At 43.8% G+C, this 26350-nt stretch overlaps 2 protein-coding genes across 2 annotated transcripts in view; both read left to right on the forward strand.

Moving 5' to 3' along the window:
* The first annotated feature begins 2304 nt into the window (after positions 1 to 2304).
* On the forward strand, positions 2305 to 3566 carry MSGN1 (mesogenin 1). The gene has a single exon (XM_048511704.1). It carries the CDS (start codon positions 2367 to 2369, stop codon positions 2874 to 2876), a length of 510 nt encoding a protein of 169 aa, XP_048367661.1. The 5' UTR covers positions 2305 to 2366; the 3' UTR covers positions 2877 to 3566.
* Positions 3567 to 24067: 20501 nt separating this feature from the next.
* Positions 24068 to 26350, forward strand: part of KCNS3 (potassium voltage-gated channel modifier subfamily S member 3) — a 47871-nt gene continuing 45588 nt past the window's right edge. Inside the window, exon 1 of the mRNA XM_048498964.1 lies at positions 24068 to 24174. The gene's annotated coding sequence lies outside the window, so the exon portion shown is untranslated. The remainder of the gene's footprint in view (positions 24175 to 26350) is intronic.

Below are 26350 nucleotides of genomic sequence, written 5' to 3' on the forward strand. Positions count from 1 at the left end.
GGAACCCGGTTCTGGCAAGCTCTGAGGAGTCTGGTCATTAACAAGGTTGCTATGGCCATCCCTGCCTCGGTGGCTGTTGAATTGTGTTTTGAACATCTCTTAACTTGCTTTACTGGGTGGGAGCAGTTTCCAGACAGTGGTGGGGAATCTCCTGATCAGCTGTTGCCTGCTGTTGATCAGCAGTGTGGTAAAAAGAAATGTGCAGGTCAAATGTAAGAGTGTGATCAGCATCCCCCAGCACAATGACATAGCCTCAGATGCAGCTCATAAGTGACATCATCATATGGGGTGATGCTCTAGTTTTCATCCCAAACTCTATGGCTAAATCATAGAGTTTGAGCCAAATAACAGAACATAACCCTGGTGTGATGACGTCACTTCTGAACTGTGCAGGATGGGATGTACAGAAGACACCAATCCCTTCCCCACAATCCAGAATTCCTATCCCCCATTTCCAGCTGGTTTCCAAGCCATGCCTTCAGAAAAAAACCTCCTGTCTTCTCAGCAGGGACTTAATGTGTAGAAATGGGCGGCTGGAATTTTTAATGCCATGCATGTAAATAACATCCCCCTGTGCTGCTATTAAATGAACAGGGTATTTTTCTCCTGCCTTGCTGGCAACCTTGTATGGGAGATGTAGTTTTTTGGTTTTAATCCATGTGCTTGTTTCTTAACCTTTTCTCTAATTTATACTTAAAAATGTTTTTAACATGTGTTCATATTTCTGTTTTATTCATGGATATGCTTTGTGTGGTCTTCCAACTTCTGGTTGTATTGTTAGTAGCCTTGGTTCTAAGGAAAGACAGCAGGATATAAATGTTTTCAGTGTTTGTGCACATGGAGCTGGCAATGCTGTCCCTTCTTCCAGTCCCTTTCTTTCACTCCACAATATGTTAGTTGGGACTACTGTGGTATGGATATGTGAACTTCCAACACTGTCCAAGGAAAAGCGTACATCAGTCTGCAACCCTAGGTTGCTCAGTGGTCCAGTATGGAGTAGAGATATTTTCTCTATGCTGCCTGGCATACTGAAACAAGCATTGGGATGGCTGGGCTAGCTCTATCCCAGGACTTAGCATAGAACGAAGGCATGTAGCTGCTGCTGCTACTGGATCTCTGTGTGTTTTGTGGGGTTGCCTGCTCCGGTTTGGGAAATTGGGTGTGGCATCAGGACATGGCAGAGTCTGGAGGAAGCGGACTCAGCAAGGATGTGATGTCATACAGTCCCCTCCAAAAATGCCACTTCTTCCGGTGGGGGGGGGGGGGGCGGCTCTCCATAAATCAGTTGCAATTTGGAGAGAACTCGAAGCCCAATCTGGAGGCTGCTGGCAACTCTGGTGAAGAGCTTCCTTTCATGCGTACTTAGCAAAAATAGTATCTCTTCTGAAAACACCCTTAGGGAGTATTCCTCTTAATTTAAAACAGTTTAGCTATTATTGTTGCTTCCAGAAATCCGTAAGTTTGCATTATATATTATTTTATTAAAAGTTCTCTAAAACTAAAGGCCATAAATTTAGAAAGTTTTTAAAATAATGTCCAATTTTTTTTTTTTTTTTTTTTTTATTTTTTTTTTTTTTTTTTTTTTTTTTTTTTTTTTTACCCAAATATGTGCATAAAGGAACATTAAAATTTTTGTCAGTGTATATTGGGAAACAGTTTTCAGAACCATGGTCAGTTTAGATTCTGAATTATTCTGAAACAACACAAAACTGAGGTGCAAACTCTGGAATATTTTGTACTTCTCTGCTGCATTTGGTAAGTGGAGTATGTGGGATCATCATGGGAGATAAAAGTATCTCCCCTTGGCTACAGTGGACTGTATTTCCCTTAAAACAATCCCACAGGAATCATTTTACTTAATAGAAGTCTTCTTTTTTTCTTTTTAGTCCATGACCATTTCAACTCTAATTCCGGCAAGTAAAATTCAAACCTGGGTGTTGAACTCGTGGCCTGCTTTTTCTGTTTCCTTTCCCCGGTGTCAGTTATTCTCCAGGGCATTGTTAAATGTAGATAAGAAGGCTCAATTGGTTTTCGTTACAAGATGATAATCCTCCCCCCTCCCTTCTCACCGTGGCCTGTTAGATTAAATGCGTTTTAGCTGAAGGTTGATAATTATCATAGAGAAGACAGCACATCAAGAGTTCATTTTCCATCTTAGCACTTGGGTTCTTTTGAATTCTCCACACCCTGACACCGTTTCCCATTCTGTCACTTCGTCTTTCCCCACCCCTGCCTCCTCATAAAAGGGTCTCTGTAGTCTGAGACCACAGACTTTTTTTTTTTTGCTGACAGCTGACAGGAATTGCTTCTTTATTCCCCAAATCCTTGTTCCAGACGGGACAAATTAGAAGAGGCTTTGGGATAGCATGGAAGAAAACGTGAGCTCTGAGAATTCACCCTTCCTCTCTTCTTGGGACTGGAAGAACAATGCAGGAACTGTGATGCTGAGGCAGTGTCCATCCCCCAAGAGCCTGTCTCCATCTCCTTCCTTTGAATCTTATTCATCCTCTCCTTGTCCGGTTGTTGTGGAGGTGCCCTGTGCCAACAGCAGCAGCAGCAGGAGTGACAACAGCTTGATGGGATATACCCTGGTGGAGTTTCCTGCCATCTATCTGCCACACCCTGGACAGGGCAAGGGCCAGAAAGGTCCCAAAGTCAGGATGTCAGCCCAGCGCAGGAGGAAAGCCAGTGAAAGAGAGAAGCTGAGAATGAGGACCCTGGCTGAAGCCCTGCACACCCTACGCAACTATCTGCCTCCTATCTACAGCCAAAGAGGGCAGCCTCTCACCAAGATACAGACACTGAAATACACCATCAAGTACATCAGTGAGCTCACAGACCTGCTGAACAGTGTCAAACAGGCACAAATGCCCTGAAGAGACTTGAAAGTTTAAGATCCTTCTTCCCAGACGCAAAAGCATCCGGCTTTATTCCCAGCCCTCATCCACATCCACGGCAAAAGGACAGAATTTTGGATAATAGCGAATTTATTCCACAGAATTTTTTTTTCTGCTCTGAGGAGATGCCCAGTGACAGAATAAAGAGGCCGTTGGTTGTTTTGGGAATACCTCAGATGATTCGGGATCCATCCAGATGGTTTGCCATTATGTGAACAGAATATTGGACTTGATGTGCCTTTGGTCTGATTCAGCATGGCTTTTCTTATGGTCTTTGGCTCTTGGAATCAGAAACAATTTTTTGCAATGTTGTCTCTGGTGGGATTTGTAGACACCAATTCTGCTTGAGAATCTTTCTTTTGTTAACAGCTGACCCAATTTCATTTGTTGGGCTATGTTTTGACAAGGTCATCCATGGAGTCTAAATAAAATGTACATTTTTCAAAATCATCTGTTTTGGTTAGTAGGCACTTTACATTAGCAGGAAGGGAAAAAGTATGTATACTTAGTTGAAGAATAGTCTTTAAAAACCTACATGCTATAGTAGCCACAAGAAGCCTTTAAAAGTAAAATTACAAAAATACAATTTCTTTCTAAGTTCTTTGTATGGGTTTATAATACTAAGTAGTTATTTTCCTATTGTTATTATTTTTTATTATTACTGTTACTATTACTGTTATTTTTTATGTTTACCTTCTGTCCAATGTCAGTAATTAGGTGAAAGATTATTATTTTTCCAATAAACAGCATGTTTTAGGCCTATTTCAGCCAGAAAGTGTTTACTCCTTTATAAACATGGGACAGCTTTGCAACTGGCAACAGACACTGCAATCCTCTGTATGGTTACTCCAGTCTAAACTCTTAGATGTCAGTGGGTTTTTAAAAAATATATTTTTTTAAATTAATCACAATCCAAACAAAATGAAAATTTAAAAATAACAAAATATACTATCAATGGTAACATGTCTCTATATAGGCAACAGTTAAAGTTCCCAAATATCTATAAATATGTCCATGCATAATTGTTGTTTATATGTGTCATATGTTCAAATTTTTTAAAGGCTGCAAATTCCTCAGCCCATTGGCTTGTGGGAGGTAGGCGTTTCTCTGTAGTGTTGTGATACAAGTCTTTTAGGAACCACAAGGGCATAGAAGGTCCATTTTAGCTGACCATTAGTTACTTTCCAAGAGACAGATAGATAGTTAATGAATAATCTAATACTAAATTGATATGAGTAATTACTTCCTCCCAAAAAGACTGAATAACTGGACAGGTCCCAAATGTTTAAGAGATGTGGCTTGTAAATTAGATCACCAGCAATTAGACACTGTACTTACTCTTTTACTTAAAAGGTGATGTGGTATTTAATATATCTTAAACATATTATTTGGATGAATAAGTTATAGCTTGAGATCCATAGAAACAACAGAAATAAAGTTTAGGGCTTGCTTAGCCTGGAGTGGCTCTGTGCAGAATTGCACCAGAAGTGTAGTTTGAATACAAATGTGTAGTAACCAAACAGCAAGGGAAACTTATGTGGACATTGATTTCTAAGCATGCTTTGCAAATGTGAGAAGTTCAGGTACATTCTGGCAAAGGCTCATCACAGTCAACCCCTTTGGAAGCAATGGCATTTATTTATTAGTTCATTTGTATCTCACCTTTTTCTCCAATGGGGACCCAAAGCAGCTAACATTTGTCTCCTCACTTCCATTTTATCCTCACAACAACCCTATGAGGTAGGTTAATCTAAGTGTCTGACTGAATCAAGACCACCTAGCAAGCTTTCATTACAGGAGCAGCAGTGGCATAGGAGGTTAAGAGCTCGTGTATCTAATCTGGAGGAACCGGGTTTGATTCCCAGCTATGCCGCCTGAGCTGTGGAGGCTTATCTGGGGAATTCAGATTAGCCTGTGCACTCCCACACACACCAGCTGGGTGACCTTGGGCTAGTCACAGCTTCTCGGAGCTCTCTCAGCCCCACCTACCTCACAAGGTGTTTGTTGTGAGGGGGGAAGGGCAAAGAGATTGTAAGCCCCTTTGAGTCTCCTGAAGGAGAGAAAGGGGGAATATAAACCCAAACTCTTCTTCTTCTTCTTCTTCTTCTACATGATATAGTCACAACTCACTTTTTAAAGGTTACTCACCATGCAATGTGCACATTATTCAGCAAAAATCGTGTGCCCCACATGTGATATGTGTGGGCTTTGTGACCAGATGTATGGGCAAAACATTTTTCATACGATCATGCACATATGTTGCTCTATGTACGGGCTCAGAATGGCTCTCCAGTATGTCTGCATACAATTTACAGGTGCAAATGGCTCATCGGATGAGGTATGCATATATTGGGTGCTATTTCTATACAAAAGATTTTAAGTAGCAAGGTGTCATATTTGAAATGCTCTCCTGCCTTGGTAATTGCCATGTCAGTATGCACATGTGTCTGAAAACACAAGGAACACCTGTTCTTTAAACATATTTTGTGCACCATGATGGGTTCCCATGTCTGAGAGTAACACATCGTTGTTAAACATCACTATGAATTGTATGCTGACTAAAATGTGTGCCATGCTCATCAAGCAGAAAGAAAGTTCAGGCTACATTCACAGGCAGCCTGCGACAGTCAAGATCCCGATGATCTAAACTGCAACCTGATGCAACTTGAATGGTACGCTAAATTGTATCACCTCCTTTCACTGTTAGGCCTTCCAAAATAATCTGTGACAAGTAGAATATCTCCCCTGGAACACTGTGCTGGGTCCCAGCTTACCTTGGGTGGCATGCCATATGTATGGTGAGACAGGATTCTCAGACATCATAAACTAGTCTCTAAGTAGCAACGTGTTTAAAGTCACATCTCAAAGTGCTGTTAAGCATCCAGTGACAGAGAATTTAAAAAACAAATTGCATACTATAAAAAATATTCTCTTCGAGCATGTCGTTCATTTTTTTTTTTTAGATCCACATATATTCACTTCTGAGAACCTTTCCATGAAAAAAGTTCTCAGCAGTGAACATCCTTGGGGATCGGTAGCATCCGTGCAAATAATGGAAAGTTTTAGCATTTAGAAATCCTGCCAAGTTATACCCAATCATTCGCCTTCAAAACGTATTTGGTGCCTAGGTGTTCTCTCCATCCCAATAGTAAGTACCACAACAGTTGTATCAGATGCCTGTTTCCTTCATCCCCAGTGAAAAACAAGGCTTCTTTCCCTATTTCTACAAACCTGCCAAAGTCTTAATTAACTTGCAGATAATTAAAGTCACAGGCCACATCACATGGCAGAGTGAGAAGAAAACATTAGCATTGGCAGTTTTCCTTGATACTGATTTAGCACAACCAGTGGTGGGATCCAAAAATTTTAGTCACAGGTTCCCATGGTGGTGAGATTCAAACTGTGGCGTAGCGCCAATGGGACTGGGCGGAGCACGACAGGGGCATGGCTGGGCATTCTGGGGATGGGGCATTCCTGGGCGGGGCTGTGGCAAGGACGCAGCCGCTGCGCCGGTCCTTGGGCGGGAAACGAATGCACGCAGCTGCAGGCTGCCACGCACGCCGGTGCACCTACTGCTAGACTGCTTCAAGTTCTGTGCGCTACTGCTGAGAGGAGGGGCGTAACTAAGGCAAAAATCATGTGGCAAAATCACTAATTAGTAACCCCCTCTTGGCACACACAAATAATTAGTAACCTACTCTCGGGAACCTGTGAGAACCTGCTGGATCCCACCTCTGAGCATGACCCCTTTTTGCCCTTGAGTATCAGAACAAGGAAAAGAATCTGTATGTTGCTGCAGTGCAGATGGGAATTCTGTAACGATCAGAATCAAGTGAGTGCTTCCCCTCCATACTTTTGGCTATGACACAGCATATGGGCTATACATTTATGCAGCATAATATAAAGTGTATATCGCACAGTGGGAAAAGGTGGCTGGGGTGAGAATGGGCTAATGAGAGACACATTCTTGTGTTCAGCATTGTTAGCCTGTAGAACAGCGGTTCTCAACCTGTGGGTCGCGACCTCTTTGGGGGTCAAATGACCCTTTCACAGGGGTTGCCTAAGACCATCGGAAAACGTATATTTATATTACAGTTATGAAGTAGCAACGAAAATAATTTTATGGTTGGGGGTCACCACAACATGAGGAACTGTATTAAAGGGTCACGGCATTAGGAAGGTTGAGAACCACTGCTGTAGAAGGTAGCATGGCCTTAAAAGTTAAGTCACGTTTAATTTCTTTCTTTTTATATATATATATATATATATATGCCAACAAGCTCATGCCAGTGTGATCATTTTACTATTCTGCCTTTTTATCCAGGCAAACACATACACCTGTCCCTCTTCACTATCTCAGTTCTAAACATACTTTCTTGGAATAAGGAACCTCCTTTAATGAAATAGAACTTCTCTAGCCACAGAGAATAATTCCTTCATATAGCGTATGATTATTCCTGAGATGATCAATAATCGTTGGGTTATATGAGGCATTAAATGATAACCACAAAAATTCTCCTAAATTTTATAGCTTCAGATTTATTTATTTATTGAAATTAATCTTGAAGGCCTTTGAACCTTAAACTGCCCCCCCCCCCCCCCCGCAACTCCCTGCTTGGAAATAATTTCAAGTTTAACCATTTGTTATAGAGCCCTGTGGTGCAGAGTGGTAAACTGCAATACTGCAGTCAAAGCTCTGCTCACAACCTGAGTTCGATCTTGACTGAAATCGATTTCAGGTATCCAGCTCAAAATAAACTCAGCGTTCCATCCTTTCGAGGTGGGTAAGATGAGTATCCGTTACTCACAGACAACTGGGGAAGGCAATGGCAACCGCTCTGAAAATGTCGTCTATTTAGTAAACATCATGACGTGACATCACCCTGTCAGAGGTGGGATCCAGCAGGTTCTCACAGGTTCCCGAGAGTAGGTTACTAATTATTTGTGTGTGCCGAGAGGGGGTTACTAATTGGTGATTTTGCCACGTGATTTTTGCCTTAGTTACACCCCTCCTATTCCTCAGCAGTAGCACGCAGAACTTGAAGCAGTCTAGCAGGAGGTGCACCGGCGTGCATGGCAGCCTGCACCTGCGTGCATTTGTTTCCCGCCCAGGGACCGGCGCAGTGGCTGCGTCCTTGCCACAGCCCCGCCCAGGAATGCCCTGTTCCTAGAATGCCCGGCCATGCCCCCGTCGTGCCCCGCCCAGCCCCATTGGCGCTACGCCACAGTTTGAATCCCTCCACCATGGGAACCTGTTACTAAAATTTTTGGATCCCACCACTGCTTTGGGTCAATAATGATCAGTTGCTTGCACAAGGAACTACCTTTGCTTTTGTACCGTTTGTATCTTGTTCTGCAAAAAGAGAGTATCTTTTGTTATGGGGTTTTGTTTGGGCCAAGGAATCCTGTCCTCAAAAACAGGGGAGTGTTTCTTCTCCCCTCCATTTAATCTTCACAACAATCCTGAGAGGAAAGTTGGGAGTGTGATTGGCCCAAGGTGCAGCAAGCATCCACAGGGATTCAAGACTTGTAGTAATGGCATCGTGCTGGTCATGACATCTAACCATGGCATCATGCTGACTCTCTTCTACATGGGCCTGCTTTGGATTGCTCTCTTAATGTTTTGGCTCAGATGTTTTACACATAGCACATGGTCCCTGGCATGAATTTTTGAGGCAACGGATGTCTACCAAGGTTGTATAGATCATCACAAAACCATTTCCTTTCGTGTAGACATTGGCTAGGTTTTCCCCCACAGCATTCACAGCTGATAAGCAAGGATAACGTGTGAAGTATGCTTCTGTCTTGTCTGGGAATGTGAAACAAGCAAGGTAAGGATTCAATAAATATCAGCAATATGTTATTAAGAAGATCAGTATCACATTCTACCTTAATGGAAAGTAAGCTCTGTACAACTTAGCTATTTTTTTTGCAGATAAATTATTTAACTTGTTAGGAGATCATTAGGGATAGGGCAGTCTTGGACATGAAGTATTGGATATGTCCTAATAAAATATTATTTATGCATTTAGTTCACTTATCATTCACCTTTCTCATTGAGCCTCAAGGCAGATAGGAGAGGTACAAAAACAAGGGAATACAGAACAGCATAATACATTCCCATGAACAACGCAATAGAACTAGGTCACACTATTAAAGAACAAGGAAATTAAAAAACAGTTTGATATATTCTATAAGCTGAGTTCCACAGGTATAAATTAATTAAATACCCAGTCTTCATCCCCAGTGGGGACCCAAAGCTGCTTATGTTGTTAATTCCTCCATTTTTATATCACAACAACCCTGCAAGGTAGGTTAGGCTGACTGGACCAAGGATTCAAGAATTTGCCATCATCACGCGTGACATAATGTCACTTCCAGGGAAAACCAGAAGTGACATCTTACTACTCTAGGAATTGCAAGAAAACCCCTCCACTGAGCCACAGCCCCTCTTTAACCATACCATCTCCCATTGGCTGCCAGCCATCAGCTGACAACCCTCAGTACAGCCTACCCTCCCATTTGGGAGAAAGAGTACAATGGGCTCTGGATGGCTCCTTTCTGTGGAAGCAGGGGAATTAGAAGGAATGTTTACTTTAAGTCCCAATTAGACTGCCATATTTTTCACCTTCCCTGGGTGGTCTTTGATTGCAATCTAGTAATTGGCTGAACGATGTGGTTTGACTAACTGCTTCTTTTGTTCTCCTGGAACAACACTTGTCAAGAGGACTCTATTGACATGGGAAAATACCAATGGTGGTGAGGGAAGAAGTATGAAAAGATGCCTGAGAAGGCCATTTTGGCTGTGATGGGAGCAAGGCACTAATGAATCTCATGTGCCCTGTGAATGGAGTTACGGTCTTTGGTAAAGAGAGACGGCACGTGCAGCTGCCATTCTTCAAAGGGCTCTGAATGAATCACGATTTTAGTCTCAGGCAAATCAGCCTCAGTCTATCACAGCCCATTTAACTTCACTGGTTGGAAAAGATTGAGCAACATCCCAGATTATTGGAAAGAACCTGATGCATCTAAAGGCCAAAACCCGCTGAAAATCTGGTGGCTGTGACGTGATTGTGGTAACAACAACAACAACAACAACAACAACAACAACAACAACAACAACAACAATAATAATAATAATAATAATAATAATAATAATAATAATAATAATAATAATAATAATAATAATAATAATATGGCACAAACCATCTGAGGTCGTCCCAGTGGTAATCGGCACGCTGGGCGCCATCCCAAAAACACTAGGGCAGCACTTAAAACATCTTCGAATTGACAAAATTAACATTGGTCAAATTCAGAAGACGGCCCTGCTGGGATCCGCACAAATACTACACCGATACATTACAACTTCCTAGGCCTCTGGGTGAGGCTTGAATTGTAATGAAGGCCAACAACCAACTAAAGATCTGGCAGCTGTGAAATCTACAACAACAACAACAATAGTAATAGTAATAATAATAAGTCTGAAGGACTCGATATTCAGAGATGAATTCCAGACACTTGTGCTGTGTTGTTATGTGTATAATAATAATAATAATAATAATAATAATAATAATAATAATAATAATAATAATAATAATAATAATAATAATAATAATAATAATAAATACTTTATTTATATTCCACATTCCCAAACTGGAATTAGTCTCAGGGGGATCACAACACAATATACACCCAACCAATGTGTGTATGCTAAACTATTACATGTATGTAGAATGGCATACATTACAATCCTCAATACAAGCATTGCTGAGTGATAACAGAAGTACCAGAAGCCAGTCAGTCTGTCAGTAATATGGACATTTTCTCCATAAAGGAAAAGATTCACGTGTTCTTGTGCTGAACCATCTCGACCATCATCACTGATTACATCAGTGTTCGTGACAAAATAATAACACATGGGCTAAAGTCTCTTCATTTCAATGCCACAAGGATGTGGCCATTTGAAGGGATTTGCCTGAAACAATTTTGAAGGATTTTTGACAGCAAGCGTTAAAATATGGAGAAGGAAGTTCTTATCCATTGAAAAGGCATGCTAAATTGTAGTTACTGAAGGTGCCCTCTAGAGGGAACCTCATACCTCTTTTAATTGGTATTCCAATGGTGTTGGTCTCAAACAAGCACTACCATTTATTTATTTATTTTATTCATTGCTACCTGATGTAGGTAGAGTTAATAATATATTTAGCAAGCAAGCCATTCTAGACAGATTGTCAGTGTAAAACTGGATTTTGGTGTAACAGCATACTTCCTGTTTTTCTCTTGGTTGAACTTTCTCTCTTTTGTTCTTAACTATACAGTCAAGGAAAACACCTTCGCACTGGCACCCACATAAGAGCTGCTTCCTAAATAATACATGATAGTAATTAATCATTCTCCTTAGAGATTTTGAATTTCATTACTGAATACTTCAAATATATCTTTATTGACTATTGTGCTATGGACATTTAATTATTTATGACTTTGCTGTACACTCAGAATATAATGAATTGTTTTAATTTTTCCAGATGCTGCACAAACATGTCTGCAGTCTTGCATAAACTGGAACCCCCACACCACCTGGAAAGTGACGCGTCAGATTTTTGCTGGAAGAGTCATCGTAGCAAGTTATGAGCAGGAGGCATCTAATTTCTTCTGTGACAGTAATATCCATAACTGTATATAGTAATGGGTAAAAATTATTTATTTATTTATTTATTTATAATTAATTAATTATTTATTTGGATTTATAAACCGCCCAATCCCCGAGGAATACAAGTAGGGGATGCACAAGTATTTCTGGAGGGCACTTCATTTCTACCTCCCTAACTTCTCCCTCTTTCCTTTTCCTGAAATCCCCTAGCCTTGACATTTTAGTGGTTCATGTCCTTCTGTCCTTTCTACCCACTAGTCTACCTACCTTCATTTGCCCTCTTCTCTTCAGCTGTCATTTCATCCTACTGACAGCCTCTCCATAGAAAAACTATGATCCAATTGTGTGGCACCAACTGAGCTGGGCCTATTTGCGTGCGCTGGGTGGGGAGGGGTGACAGACATGCAAAGATTTGCGGGGGGCACCTCACTGTGACCAGCATTACCTCCCCACACTATTTTGACTTTCCTTCATCCTAGCAACTCTCATATCCTCATCCCTACTCACTCACCAATGTACCTTTTATCAGCCCTTCAGATATTGTGCCTTTCTCCACAATGAAGCACAATGCAGCTCACATCATTCTCCACTGTTCCATTTTATTCTCACAACAGCCCTGTGAGGGTTGTTAGGCTGAGAATATGTAACTGATTCAATGTCATCCAGTCAGTCTCCATAGTAGAATGGGGGTTCAAGGTCCTAATCTGAAACTCTAACCACTACACTGCACTGGTTCTTGTGGGGTATCTGTTCTTAAAAAGTGACAAGCACCCAGGCCAAGGTGAATAATGAAGTTCCAGTGGTATCAAATTGACCAGTGGTTGCTGCTGAGCCTGACCCAAAGAATTATCCGTCAAAGGCCAAAGCAGCCTTGGAAATGGCCCTACCCTTCCCCCTGCCTTTTATAGGCTTTTCCGTTATCTATTAAAAAACACCCCTTTTTAAAAAGATTTCAGATTTTTCTGCAAATCTGAAAAAATTTTCAGGTTTGTTGAAAAAAAAAACTTTGTTCATTGCTCCAATCTCTGGATTTAAGTATCCTCAGGGCCATGCTTTTCTATTAGAATATGCAAATAGGGCCCATGGGACTAATGGTGGGATCTCATTATACAATTTAATAACTATCATATAAATATCATATAAATACTACCTCTCAGTTTGCATAACTTACAATAATATACATATCAATGGTTATCAACTCAATCCATAATGCAAAGTCTGCAATATTGATTGAGTTGATAACCATTGATATGTATATTATTGTAAGTTATGCAAACTGAGAGGTAGTATTTATATGATATTTATTAAATTGTATAATGTGGTCAGACGTGCAACACGTTGATTTGTTCTAGGTAAACACATACGTTGCACGGTTTGTTGTACTAATGGTGGGATCCCATCCTCTCCCCACATGCTGAACCAGTACTCCTTGTTTTCCCTCCTTGCTTATCCAAAGTTTGTTTTGGGCTGTTGCCACCCCCACAAAAAGGCTGCGCTTCTGATTGGTCAACCCACAGCAAGCACTGGAAAACAAAGCCAGTTCTGGATAGGGCCCAGTGTAGGCAAGAGGCAGCAAAAAAAAAAGGGGGGGGGTACAGCATCACATCACATTCCCACTCACATTTTCATGCCTTTGTGGAAAAGAGAGATCCCCCCCCCCATGATATGACCACTAACATTTGGCCCAAATGTAGCTATCCACTCCAAGCAACCGGTACATGTATGGAAAAGAAAACGGGGACATTTTGGGAATCCACTCCCAATGAACCCAGGGAAATGGCACCCGATAGATACCATGAGCAGAAAACGTGCTTGGGGGAATGTTTTGGGAAGGGGGGGGGCTGCAACTGTTGGCAGCTCAGCAGAGTTGAAAACTGGGATGACACCGGGGGGGGGAGATCTGGGGTGAGTGGCAGGGTGGGGAGATCAGGCGGCAGGGCGGGAAAAATAAACTGGTTCTGCTCTCATTGTGTTTGCACGGTTCTGGGTTCAATGTGGGATTTTTGAAAAGGTTGCCATTTTGGTGATTTTTGAAAAAAACAGGATAATGGAAATATTGCGGGACAAACCTGTTTTAGGGCCAGGACCATGCAAACTTCTTGGCCAAACTGGGATATTTCCCTTGCTTTACCCAGCCCCTGGGATATCTGAACCATGCGGAAACGAACTAAGGGACAAAATGGCCATCATTACCAACTATGTTGTAGCAGTGTTAGCACAACTGTAAGACAGGAAGTGTCTACATTGGGTCTGGAGAAATGAATCCTGTTCACGGGATCCAGTGGTGGGATCCAAAAATTTTAATAACAGGTTCCGATGGTGGTGGGAGTCAAACAGTGGCATAGCGCCAGTGGGGCTGGGCGGGGTACGACGGGGCCATGGCCAGGCATTCCGGGGGCGGGGCATTCCTGGGTGGGGCTGTGGCAAGGACGCAGGGCACATGCGCCCCAGGTGCAGTTCCCTTTTACTTGGCTATTACTGTAGCCATTTTTGTTAAGAGCAAAAGCTATCTGCTGCAGAAAAGAAACAAGTTAGGGATTGTCTGCCAATTCCCATCTCGCTCTGAAATGAAGGTAAGTGTGTGGGGGTGGGCGCCGTGGGGTGATGGGTAGGGGTGGGGTGCCATGGCGGGAAGGGGGCTGCAGGGGGCCCTGGGGGGCGATTTTGCATTTCCCACTTGACGAGATTTGTTTTACCCAGGGACAGAGATTACCCCCTTGTCCCTAGTGGAGTTAATCATTAACAACCGGTTCTCCAAACTGAGAAAATTTTAATAACCGGTTCTACCAAATAGGTGCGAATAGGCTGCAGCCCACCTCTGATGGGATCCCAAAGGCATTTGGCTTATGTCAAAATGGCCAATTTTGCCTTCTTTCATTTCTTTCTACACAAAGCATCAAAGTGAGTAAAAACCGACAAGCAAAGAACGGTGAAAACAAAAGTGCCTCTATTCCGATTTTCTACGTAGTAACTGCTATATCAAGAACTTTTACCGACTGTCCTTCTGGCTTATTTGTTCTGGAAAGTGATGATTAAAATGTTTCTGTAACAGGATAATAAGCAACTTTACAATAAAAATACCAAAAGCATTGATGCTGGGCAGAATTTTATGAGCAGGCATTTAAGTAGATGGAAGCAGAAAGAAAATCCCATCACTGAAGATCTTTAGATCTTCATTTTCTGTGAATGAGTTTACAATATACCATAATGAGACACAGCCAAATGTTCCATGAAGGCTTGTGAATACTTGCTAACCAATGAAGCTGATGATGGCGAGACGAGAAGAATTAGAGGGCTGTAAAATCTCGAAAGATTGCCCTATATGCTGAGTGGAAGGAGTACATATGGGCAATATAGGCCTGTAGCCTTAATGGAATGTGTCTGTTTTCAACTTAATTGCCACTCTGTCACTTTTCTCATCAAGCTCTGCTAATTTGTCTCCCCTTATATGCTCTGGTTGTTGCAGTAATGGTGTGGTAAGACAAACCATTTAAAAAAAAACTGAGATAAAGTTTTTGTTTTTAATTTTCCTTTCCAAACATCTAGATGTCTACCGGGAGGGGTTTTTCGCTCCCGCAATGGTGCTTGATGCTTCTGCACTGATTGCATCAAATTTCTGATCTACAGGAAAGTCTCTGTTTTATCGTGGTTGCTTTGAGAAGCAAAGAAATCCCCATGGTAGTGTTGGGGGTGGGTGGGAGAGACACGATTCTCAGCAAGGCTGAAATATATTATGGAATATATTAATGATGTAAAATAGGGGAAAAGTGCATTTTTTGTAGATGTTTAGTGCCTCATAAGAAATGCAGTAACATTGTGAGGAACAGTCAGGAACATACACACACCACACTTTTCCCCCAAAGCAAAGCATCTGTGCCTTTGGCATTTATATCTTGATCATAAACCCATTTAATTGCTTAAAGCAGTAGGCGGATGGAACCAGAAAGCCAATCAGTCATGTTAGCGTTAAGGAATAATGATCAGAGGTGTTCTGAAATACAGGAAGGAAGGGAACTCCCCCCTCCCCAGTTGTATAGGATCTCAGAAAAAGTGTTGAAGGTACCAAAGTTTTTGATCCATCAAATGAATGCACACAAAGGCATTACAAGCAAATATTGTTACGTGGTTGGAACTAGGAAATGCTTCAAAGATCAACTGAATCTGATGGATTTATTCTGTAGGAGATATTTGAAAATAGAGAGGACTGGCGAGTGGTGAGTATGAGCTAAATACATATGAACCATCTGAGGAGGGTTTCTCAAAACCAAGATATCAGCACGGCTTCCATGTAGATGGGAACTGTCATCCCTTGAGAGGTGCTGAAAAATCTGAAATATCTACTGGCAGCCTTCAAAGATTTTTAACAATCTTCAAAGGGATTCAGAGTAATTCCAAATACATGGAAACCATTTCTTTCCATTGGAAAGATTTGGTTTCCCTTCTTTCCCTGATAGGTGTCTTGAACCTTAGAACTATCCAAATTCCCAAGCCTAACAACCATTATTTATCATTACAGTTCCAACTAAGTATAGAAGAAGAAGAAGAGTTTGGATTTATATCCCCCCTTTATCTCCTGCAGGAGACTCGAAGAGGCTTACAATCTCCTTGCCCTTCCCCCCTCACAACAAACACCCTGTGAGGTAGGTGGGGCTGAGAGAGCTCCAAGAAGCTGTGACTAGCCCAAGGTCACCCAGCTGGCATGTGTGGGAGTGCATAGGCTAATCTGAATTCCCCAGAGAAGCCTCCACAGCTCAGGTGGCAGAGCTGGGAATCAAACCCGGTTCCTCCAGATTAAATACACGAGCTCTTAACCTCCTACGCCACTGCTGCCACTGCTGCTCATAGTATATGACTGAAAGTCTTTCAGTTAGTTGTAAGGGGTGGGGGGATGATGTTGTTTTTAAAAGGCTTGCACATAGGTTTATCAGTCTTCAAGTGGAGCCTGGAGTACTCCCAGAATTATGCCTGATCTCCTGACCATAGAGATCAATTTCCTGGGAGAAAAGGGCAGCTTCAGAGGGCAAACTCTATAGTATAATTTTCATGCCCTCTCCATATCCTCCCTCAATCCTCCTCAGGCTCCACCTCCAAATCTCCCTACCTTGAAAGTTCCCTACCTTGAGTTGGCAACCCTACAAGTTGCACCTAAGCATTGTTTCTGATACGATGCAAGAGAAATGTGTTTTGTGATCTGCATTATTTTTCAATGAATATATACCAATAGTCTATAATCAAAGATGGCGACCGTAGGAACCATGAGAGGAACTCCCTTGTTTAAATTGTTTTAAGCTGTTTTTAAACTTTTTTTAAATTTAGTCTATAATCGGTCCCAGAACTGATTTTGGAGCTCTAAAAAATTCATTGCATATTCCAGATATATTCCAAGCACTGCCCTGAGTCCCAAAGTTACTCTTAGAACAGTTGTGAGATAGCAGTGAGTCCTGTATTGTCACAAAGAAGTCTGTTTTCAATTCTGCTGTAGTCTCTTTAGAGTGCAGAACTTATTACAGCAGAGGTACTTCCCAGGGAAAATGGCAGTAGAGATACTAGCTAGATTGATTTTCCTCTTGAATGCATTTTATGCTTTAAAACTCTTCTGGGTTAAGAATGAGTTGCATCCATTTTTCACCTATTAAGCAGTGTTCTGTCAGTGCACAGCATTGGGGTGATGTAGTACAGTGCTGGTGGGGGAATCACTGACCTCTTCCACCAGCACCAAGGTGTGCCTGGCTGGAAAATGGGGCTAACTAATCCTTGTTGTGTGTGTCACCATAAGGTATTTTAGTCCATGCTCTGAGTAGACCATTACTTACTGTCAGGATGTGGTTAGTGTGTGATCTGTCCTTGGGAGGTGGCCGCCAGCTGCTACTGGCTTTCTGCCTAGGATGGGGATTTTTGCTTGTAGGTTATCTCTACTTGCCTGTGTGAAACTATGTTTTGTTTATTCTGTATTGCTTTGAGTATTTGCTTTGTTTATTCTGTATTGGCGGGAACGTGAAATGCCACTGTGTAAAATCTACTATCAGAGGTCTGAGGCTCTCGCATTGCCTGTATCTGACTATGACTGCCAGCACAATAAAGAACTGAGAACGGTTACTTTGGCCTGGACTTTGCTAGTTCGTTACACTTACTCTATCTGCATCCATTTCAGCAATCAATCAGTATTCAGGAAAATAGCTCAAGCATTGTCTTGGGTCCTGATGACTCATCAACTCTTTTTGTTGGAACCCTAGAAAAGCAATCAATTCTATGTCCATGGCTTTCTTGGCAACTCACCTCCTACTGCCTCAGGACCAATTCTGGGATATAAATGTTGGCCCTTTGGCCATTCATAGTGTGTGTGTTTGTTCGTGCTGGATCTGTGCATGCTCCCAACTTCGGTATGGGCTCTTCCTTTTGCTCTTAGAACTACTGGTCATTTTCCTTTTCAGTGCTGCTTTCCCTGGACATTCTTCAAGACTGACAACTATCATTCATCCCTGAAACCCTATCCAACCTCCTCCCTTTTCTCTTAGGTGCACTCTGATCTGGAGAACTGGGTTTGATTCCCCACTCTGCCACTGAGCTGTGGACGCTTATCTGGTGAAGCAGATTAGCTTGTGCACTCCAACACATGCCAGCTGGATGACCTTGGGCTAGTAACAGTTCTTTGGAGCTCTCTCACCTCACAGTGTGTTTGTTGTGAGGGGGGGAGGAAGGAAAAGGAGATTGTAAGCCCCTTTGAGTCTTCTTACAAGAGAGAAAGGGGGATATAAATCTAAACAACTCCTCCTCCTTCTTGTTAGGATTTTACAAGTGCCTGCAAGAGTTAACTGCTGAAGTCGCATGACTAGAATCAACTTCTGGAAAGGTCTCTTTCCTTTCTTCTTCTGGCAAAGGAGGAAAGGCAGACAAACAGGCACAGTCGGACTGCACAGACACCCAGACTGAACACTTGCATAGAGTTTGCTGTTTCTATATTTAGTGTGAATTCATTTGTTACCTAGTAAAGTTCTACAAAACAACTCACTCGTATGCCTTATTATTTGCTCTGCTAATTCACTCTGCTAATACAACAGTTATTCTAAGTAGGCAGTCTCCACTTTAATCAGGAAGAATTAACTGGAGACAAGGAGAAAGAGAGGGTAACAGGGATCTATAACCTATGTATACAAAGATAGTCCTGGGTGAAAACTCTCAAACAAGTAGTCAGTTGTACAATGAAAATTGTTTTTATTAAAGAATAAAAACAAGAAATATATATTTAAGCAACGAACATACACAAAGCATAGAAGAAGCAGAAGAGGAAGAGGAAGAGGAAGAGGAAGAAGAGGAGGAGGAGGAGGAGGAGGAGGTGGTGGTGGTGGTGGTGGTGAAAAAAAATGAAAAAAGGTTATTATTCTCCCCTCCCTTCCACACACACAAACAGGCTTCCCCAATTTTGCAAATGAGCTCTCCTTTCTCAGATTCCCTCTCTCTCCTGGTGTAAACTCTCCTCCTTCTCTTTGGCCATGAAGTGCACTGGGTTTCCTTGCTCTTGTGGCTTATCCTTATTTTCCCCTGGCCTCAGGTGACATAAACACAAGATTGGAAAAAAGTTCTAGAAGCTCCATTTCTACTACTGTGATTTTGCTCTGTCTTGAGTCTTTGGAGTTCATCTATCACTATTGCTTTGGCTAAACTGTTCCTTGATAGAAGTGAGGGAAACAAAAGATGTTTAATGTTTCTTTCATGAGCAATTTTCCCACAGGGCAAGCACACATGTATGTGAGAAATCACAGTTTGGGGAACTCTGTGTGTGTCTGTGTGTGTGTGTGTGTGTGCGTGCGCGCGCGTGCGTGTGTGTGTGTGTGTGTGTGTGTGAGAGAGAGAGAGAGAGAGAGAGAGAGAGAGAGAGGAGCATTCAGCTAGTTAGCTAAAGTAAACACCAAATTGTATGTAATTAGAGAAATCAATGATCAGTTTCTCTTTCAGGGAGAATATTCTGTCAAGGGTACTGATTTCCACCTGTACCATCTTCCTGGCAGTTAAGTTCAAGGAGCTGCTATGCCCTGCTGCGTGTTTCACTCTAAAGCTTTAGGAACTGATCCTTCGGGAGTTTGGGTATTTGCATAAGACCACACTGCCTTGTCTACAAGCAGTAACTATTTCTCATTTGAAATATCTGGATGAAGACATGTACAAAATGTCAGAGGGGATCTTTTTGTCTTCTTGTTTAACTTTGTAAGCTGCTTTGAGCCCTAATTAGCAGAAGAAAAGCAGCACAACGTTACTTGAAGAAATAAACAAATCAGGATCTCGTAGTGTTTGCCAGGACTGTGAACCCGATCCAATATGCAGCGCACAAGTGAGGGGAGGCTAACATTGATCTCTCTGCCATTTTTCCACTTTAATCCTTTTACTCCTTCTAGTATTTACTGTACAAGAGAAAACACGCAGCTACCAAGTTAAATATATCTTTTCCTATCGATGGGTGGGGTTAAATCAGGAACATGGCGTGGAGGGAAGGAGTCCAACTCTTACACCCCTGCACAATGTTGACCTGTTCCATTGCTATTTTTGTATTTAATGTAAGCCCCAAATTACTTTTAGAAGAAGTAGAGTTTGGATTTATATCCCCCCCCTTTCTCTCCTGTAGGAGACTCAAAGGGGCTTACAATCTCCTTGTCCTTCCACCCTCACAACAAACACCCTGTGAGGTAGGTGGGGCTGAGAGAGCTCAGAAGAACTGTGACTAGCCCAAGGTCACCCAGCTGGCATGTGTGGGAGTGTACAGGCTAATCTGAATTCCCCAGATAAGCCTCCACAGCTCATGCAGCAGAGCGGGGAATCAAACCTGGTTCCTCCAGATTAGAATACACCTGCTGTTAACCACTATGCCACTGCTGCTCCTTTTAAAAACATACGTTTTCTCCAAATGTATGGATTCCCTTGGATTTGCAAACCCCTGAGTTCCAGCTACACCTGGCTCCGTTATGTGCATTTGACTATCTACACAGGGACCAGCTAAACCCAGCAGACCTTCATCTGGAGCTTACCACTACTGCGACAAGTGGGAAGTAGGTGATGCCAGAGGCGTAGCAAGGGGGAAAAGAGCCCGGTGCACTGGTGCGTCCTCTACCCCCCACCACGCCCCCACCACACCCCCACCACACCCCCACAGGGGTGTGCACCCGGTGCATCGCGTGCACCCCCCCTGTCCCCTTGGAGCTACGCCGGTGGGCGATGTTAGCGACAGGGATGTAGCAGTGTTTCTGTCAATTGGTGTGAAAAGAGCCCAGGTGGAACTATTAATTTCCCCCTCATACAAATCAGCACTTTGCAGCAGCAACTTGCAAAAGAAATTAAAGCAGCTGTAACGGAGCCTCTCAAATTATCCACCTTGGGTCCCAGGTGTGCCAGCAGAAAGATGAGGAAAGGAAAGACTCTAAGTAAATCAATTAAATGCCAGCATGCCTGGTATGAAGAGTCAAAACTGACCTGGGTAGTCAACTTCAGAACTATTATTTATTTAATTTATACCCCGCCCTCCCCCAGGAACAGGGCTCAGGGTGGCTAATAACACACACATGCACAATTTTTAACACAATTAGAATAATAAAAGCTAGATACACGTATTTTAGATACAATTGGCACCGAACTAACCTGTTCTACCTTAAGGAGTATATTCAATTAGCAGTGGCCACCCAGTGAATGTTGGTATGGGGTTGACAAATAGCCATGATCCTATTTTTCCAGAGTGATGGACACAGTAGGGGAAGGAAAACAACAGGGAAAAAGGGAGGCAGGGAAGAGGAAGGGAATGAATGGAAAGGGAAGGGAAGGAAGGGTGATAAGCTCAAGATATATTTCTGTTGTTGTCCTCAACCATAGGTGTGATGGAACATCTCAAGTCTTACAACCCCTGCAGAACTGTACAAAATCCCAAAGGGCACAAGTCTCTATAGAGAGTTCTACCAGGTTGGGTCCAGGGCTGAAAAGCCCGTGCCTCTGGTCGAGGACAGGTGGATTACTATAGGGTCAGAGACCACCGACAAGAGTGTAACATTCTCTGAGGGGTATATAGGGAAAGGCAGTGCTAAAGATACAATCATCCCAGACCATCTAGGGCCCTAAAAGTTAATACCAGAACCTTGAACTTGATCTGGTACTCAATCTGGAGCAGTAGAGCTGGTGGAAACTGGTTGTGTATGGGCTCTCCACGAGACCCTTGCTAGGACCGGCGCCTCTACATTCCGGACCAGCTGAAGGTTCCCCTAAGGAAATGTGGATTTGGGAGTTTAATTCTTCCGATCACCTACAATTTCAATCTGCACAGTATTCCATTTCTTAATTTCAATTAAACTGGCTCAGAGAAGTGATGTTATTGTGGCAGAATATTACAGGAGAGGTGATAGTGCAGATAAGACTGTGCAACCGTTATCATCTGCATGTACTCCTATGTATCAGTACAATGTTCCACACAAAGGGGCTTTCTGCACTGACAGAGTTGAACTAGTTTCTACCTAGGTTTGCCTCAGTGAATCCCCACTGCCACCGAGCTCAACATTGTTTTGTCTCAGTTCCCCCCCTCCCCCCCAGAACTGCGACATCCTTGTCGCAGTTATGAACTACACTTTTCTGCCGGAACAAGGTCGATACTGCTTCGAAGCGGGGAAGCATCGAAATGACACCTCATCCGTTCAACCAATCATGAGCCGCTTTTGTGGCAAGCGCAGAACGGGAGAGTCATGGCGGGCAGAAAGCGCATGTAACTGTAAACTGAAAAAACTGGAAAAAAAAGAACGCTCCCTTTTCCCGCTGTAACACAAGCTCCAATCACAATCAAGGAGCGAAACAGGCACCAAGATGATCCCGCCCACTTAGCTCGGTTCCAGGGGGCCAACTCAGTTGCTGTGGGGACAGCCTGGAATCGCCCTCCACTGAAGGGAACCGAGTCGACCTTAGCTCCCTTCTGTAGTGGGGATAGCCCCAAAGAATCTTGACAACAGTGTGTGAACTCTCGTTTGCAGTGTTTTATTTAACTCCACATCCCGCGTATAATGCAGAAGATGCACAGGATCTGATGGCTGGAGTTCTCCACATGCACTCCATTATACCAAATTTGGAATTAAAAAGAAAAGAAAAGGAAAACATTTTTTCCCACTTTAGAAACAAATCAAGGGAGATATTCTAAAGTTGGAATTTTGGAAGGAATCCTAAATTCTGAACCCAGATCACCAATGAATTTGCCCCCAAGCAAAATTTGGGGTACAGCTTGGATGACGCTGCCTGCTTGTAGAAGTTACATTTGCCCTTCCTGTGTTTTGCTCACAGGTCTGTAAATAAGGCAACTATTCCAAAGACTCCAGCCGGTGCTCAGTCATCTCCCAGCTGCCCCCAACTGCTGTGTTTAGGGATGTGGGGAGAGGCAACTACTCGGCAAGAATTTCATCTGGATTCCTGAAACTGAAAAGGCAGACCTGCTTCCATTATTCATGAGCACAGAGTGGGAATGAGGCTGCGTGATCTCCGGTGCTTGTACTGTTAGGACCACTTGTCTGCACAGCGGTATTGATTCAAGGTTTCTATTTTGCTGAAGTGCGGGGGGGGCGGGGGAGTCTAGAGGCTGGGTGCACAATTTTCACCACCCCCCTTACTGTAAAATGCATTTGTGGCCCCAATCTTGTTTCAGCAGCTGGATTAATCATACAAACTTAAAGGAGGACAAGAAAGGCCTTGCTGCAGTAGGAAACAGCCTGGGGGTGCCTTTAACATTTTAAAACACCTCAGTAAAGGGTGGGGGGCTTGACTATGCTCCCTTCCTCTCAGCATAGGGGAGAAACACCGCCTCTTGTGCAACTGCAGTGGTTCAGAGCACAGTTTTCCACGGCTGGGGGGAAAACTGGGGAAGGGGAAGCATCCAGGTGTTCTAACATCTGGGCAAGGGAGATAGATAACTCCATTTACTTCATCCGCCTAGGAAAGACGAGGGCTGGTGGTTGAGCGAGGGGACCGCCACCTATTGCCGAAGCACCTCTCTGCCCCCCTCCCCGGCTGCGCCAAGGGTATTCCCACGGCCGCTCGCTCTGCACGTCGCTCTTGCAGGGTCGACTTTCCAAAGCGTGCCGAAGGTCAGCGCGTTCCAACGCGCCCCTTTCGTCTCCCGCTGTCCCAGTCCGGGTTTTGTTGGCGCAGGATCACGATGGAGCCGCTGTCCTCGGCTACTTGTTGGCTGAACCGGGCGCGGGGGGGGGGGGGGGGGGCGCGCAAAAACACCTCGCTGAGCCCTTCGGGGATAGGGCAGTCTAAGGGTCCCCCTGAGCCGGCAGACCGGTTTGGCTCCCGCTGCTTCCCAGCTGCTGAAACCAGACTGGGGCCACAGCTGCAGTAGGGAGCAGGGTCCACTTTTGCTCCGGAGCGCAGCCTCCTTCCTCCCTGGCCGCCTGCCTTCCCCGCAGTGCCGCTGGCGGCGGGGGGTCCGGCGGGGAAGGGAGGGCGCCTCGGCTAAGCCCGCCCCGTCCCCTCCCCAGCGTCTCCGCCCTCCTCCCCTCCCTGGCCGCGACTCGTGGCGAGTGTCTCGCAAAGCAGCGGCTGCTCCTCCGGGGGACTTGCGCCTTAGGCGACCCGCTGCGGCTGCCCTGGCTCCGGGATCGCGCTGCGTGCCAGGTATTTCCTCGCCTCCCCGGGCGGACGGCTTGCGCTCCCCTCGCTGCCTGCCTCGACCCCTCCGATTGCATCTCTTCGCTTCCGCAAACAGACAGAGCTTGGGGCTGCACCAAACTTTCCACGGGGCTCTCTCCTTCCCTGCCCGCCCGCCTTGCTCCTGCTTAACGCGCCCCGTCCCCGCACACCAAACTTCGCTCCGTCCCCTGCTGTGCTGTTCAACACATGGGAGCTGCTGCTTGGTCCCGAGTCAGGCCAAGGTCAGGATTGCCCGACTCTGACTGGCAGCTGCTCCGCAGGGTCTCTTGCTGTCACGGCTCGTTCCGGGGATCGAACCCGGGACCAAGAGGCTCTACCGCTGATCTGACGACCCTCTTAACAACTGTGGGCCGTTTAGGAGGTTGGGAGGGAAGTATAGTCGCCCTTGGTACATGTCCTCTTCATCCTTGCATGGAAGGAAGGGTGGGGTGGGGACAAGATGCTGTTTATTTATGCCAGCCCGGACTGAGTCCAGAGAGGACTGCCGTGCGGGAACTTCTCTGGGTTGTTCTGGGACTCAGTGCACGGGCGATCTAAGCCATGCTGTCCAAGCTGTGTAAGTAGACACTAAAGCATGAGGAAACTTAAGACAGGCACATACTCTTGAGCTGAACTTCATTTCATCATTACATGATTCTGTCAATTGTGTCTAGCTCTATAACTGGTTTAAAAACAGGGGGGAGGAGAGGGATTTTCAAAATTAGTTTGAGGCGAACTTTTTTTTCCCTGGACAGAACACAGATTTTTAAAATTGCTCTTGCGTAATGGTGAGGAAGGCACCATTGGGGCATGAGGGGGGGGGATCTCCTAGAAATAGCTTTGATCACCTTTCTTTAATAAATAGTCCTTCTGGTAGGAAATGTGTCTTCTGGGTTGAAACAGGGTTAGAAAGGCTGGCATCTTGAGCATCCTACATCTCTTTGTGTTTTGAGAGCGGAAAGTGGAGGATTGGGAAACGGGGCTAGTCAGTTTCTCTCACTGGCGACTTCTTGCTGCTCTTGAGGGACACAGAGTTGGTTCCACCTTCAGATATCAATTAAGTCCTTCAGAATTCTTTCACACTGCAGAGGTCTGTCCTGCATGAGCAACACGGATTTAAATAGTAGTCTAGAGATGGATTTAAAGCAATAGTATCCCAGGGTCAGTGAAAAAAACCCTGTGGATGTATAACCTTCACATCAAGATGTGCTGCTTTATTAATTTTTTTTTAAAAAATTTCTAACTGTGTTTTAACGAGGCAGTGGAAATTGGCTGCTGATCACATTCCAAACCCCAATTCGACCACCAGCGATCACTGCAGTCTCTGCCTTTGCGTCAAATATAAAACTAAATTGGCGTGAAATCTGTATACTCAAACAATTATGAGGAAGAAGGCAGTAGCCAGCAAAGATTGGTTGATTCCGGCTTTTATTTAAAGCAACCGCCAAAACCACCGATCTTCCAAGAAACATCCCTTAATCATTTTACTTTGATTTTGCCCAAATGTAGAAATGTTCTGGCTAACAAATGATGAACTGAGAAACGAGATCTGAAACATTTAGTAGCCTTTGACAGACAATAATGATTATGAACAGTTATGAGACAAGGATGAGCACCTCAAGACCCCCATTTCTCTCTTCACCTCCTAGTTGCTTCAAGCGTTTATGTTATTATGCGGACACTTTATCTGTGCTTCTTACAATTGTAAACGTTATGTAATCAGCTTAGGAACCCCTCGGTCAGAAGACCGTTGGCTGTCACCCTCTTAAATGGGCTCTTAATGACAAACTTGGATTTTTGTGCTCTGTGACAAATATACCTCAGATTTGGAGGTGCCTCTTTGAGATTTTTCCACAAAGGTTAGTTAACTAGTCATGCCCTTAAACTCCACTCCAGAAGCACTTGTGAATGAGTGGACCGTTCTTCAACCCCTGTCGTGCCAGTTTACGGTTGAAGATTGGATTCTAGGTCCTGCAGAGTATGGCAGTGTGAAATATTAGGTGGGTTCCCCAAGGCTCCTTCGTGGGGGTAGAAAGAAGGTGGAGAAATTAATTGTTGTGATTTTTCTCTCTCTATTAATTTACCTTACTGGATGAGAAGTACTCTATGGGTGCTGGCATCTCGTTTGACAGCTATTGGCTTGCATTGCTGTAGCAGGTTT

Source organism: Sphaerodactylus townsendi, linkage group LG01 (assembly GCF_021028975.2).
Source record: "Sphaerodactylus townsendi isolate TG3544 linkage group LG01, MPM_Stown_v2.3, whole genome shotgun sequence".
Taxonomy (NCBI): domain Eukaryota; kingdom Metazoa; phylum Chordata; class Lepidosauria; order Squamata; family Sphaerodactylidae; genus Sphaerodactylus; species Sphaerodactylus townsendi.

What these genes read in the sequence shown, in the direction of transcription:
- MSGN1 (XM_048511704.1), top strand. Translation starts at nt 2,367, where the DNA reads ATGGAAGAAAACGTGAGCTCTGAGAATTCACCCTTCCTCTCTTCTTGG.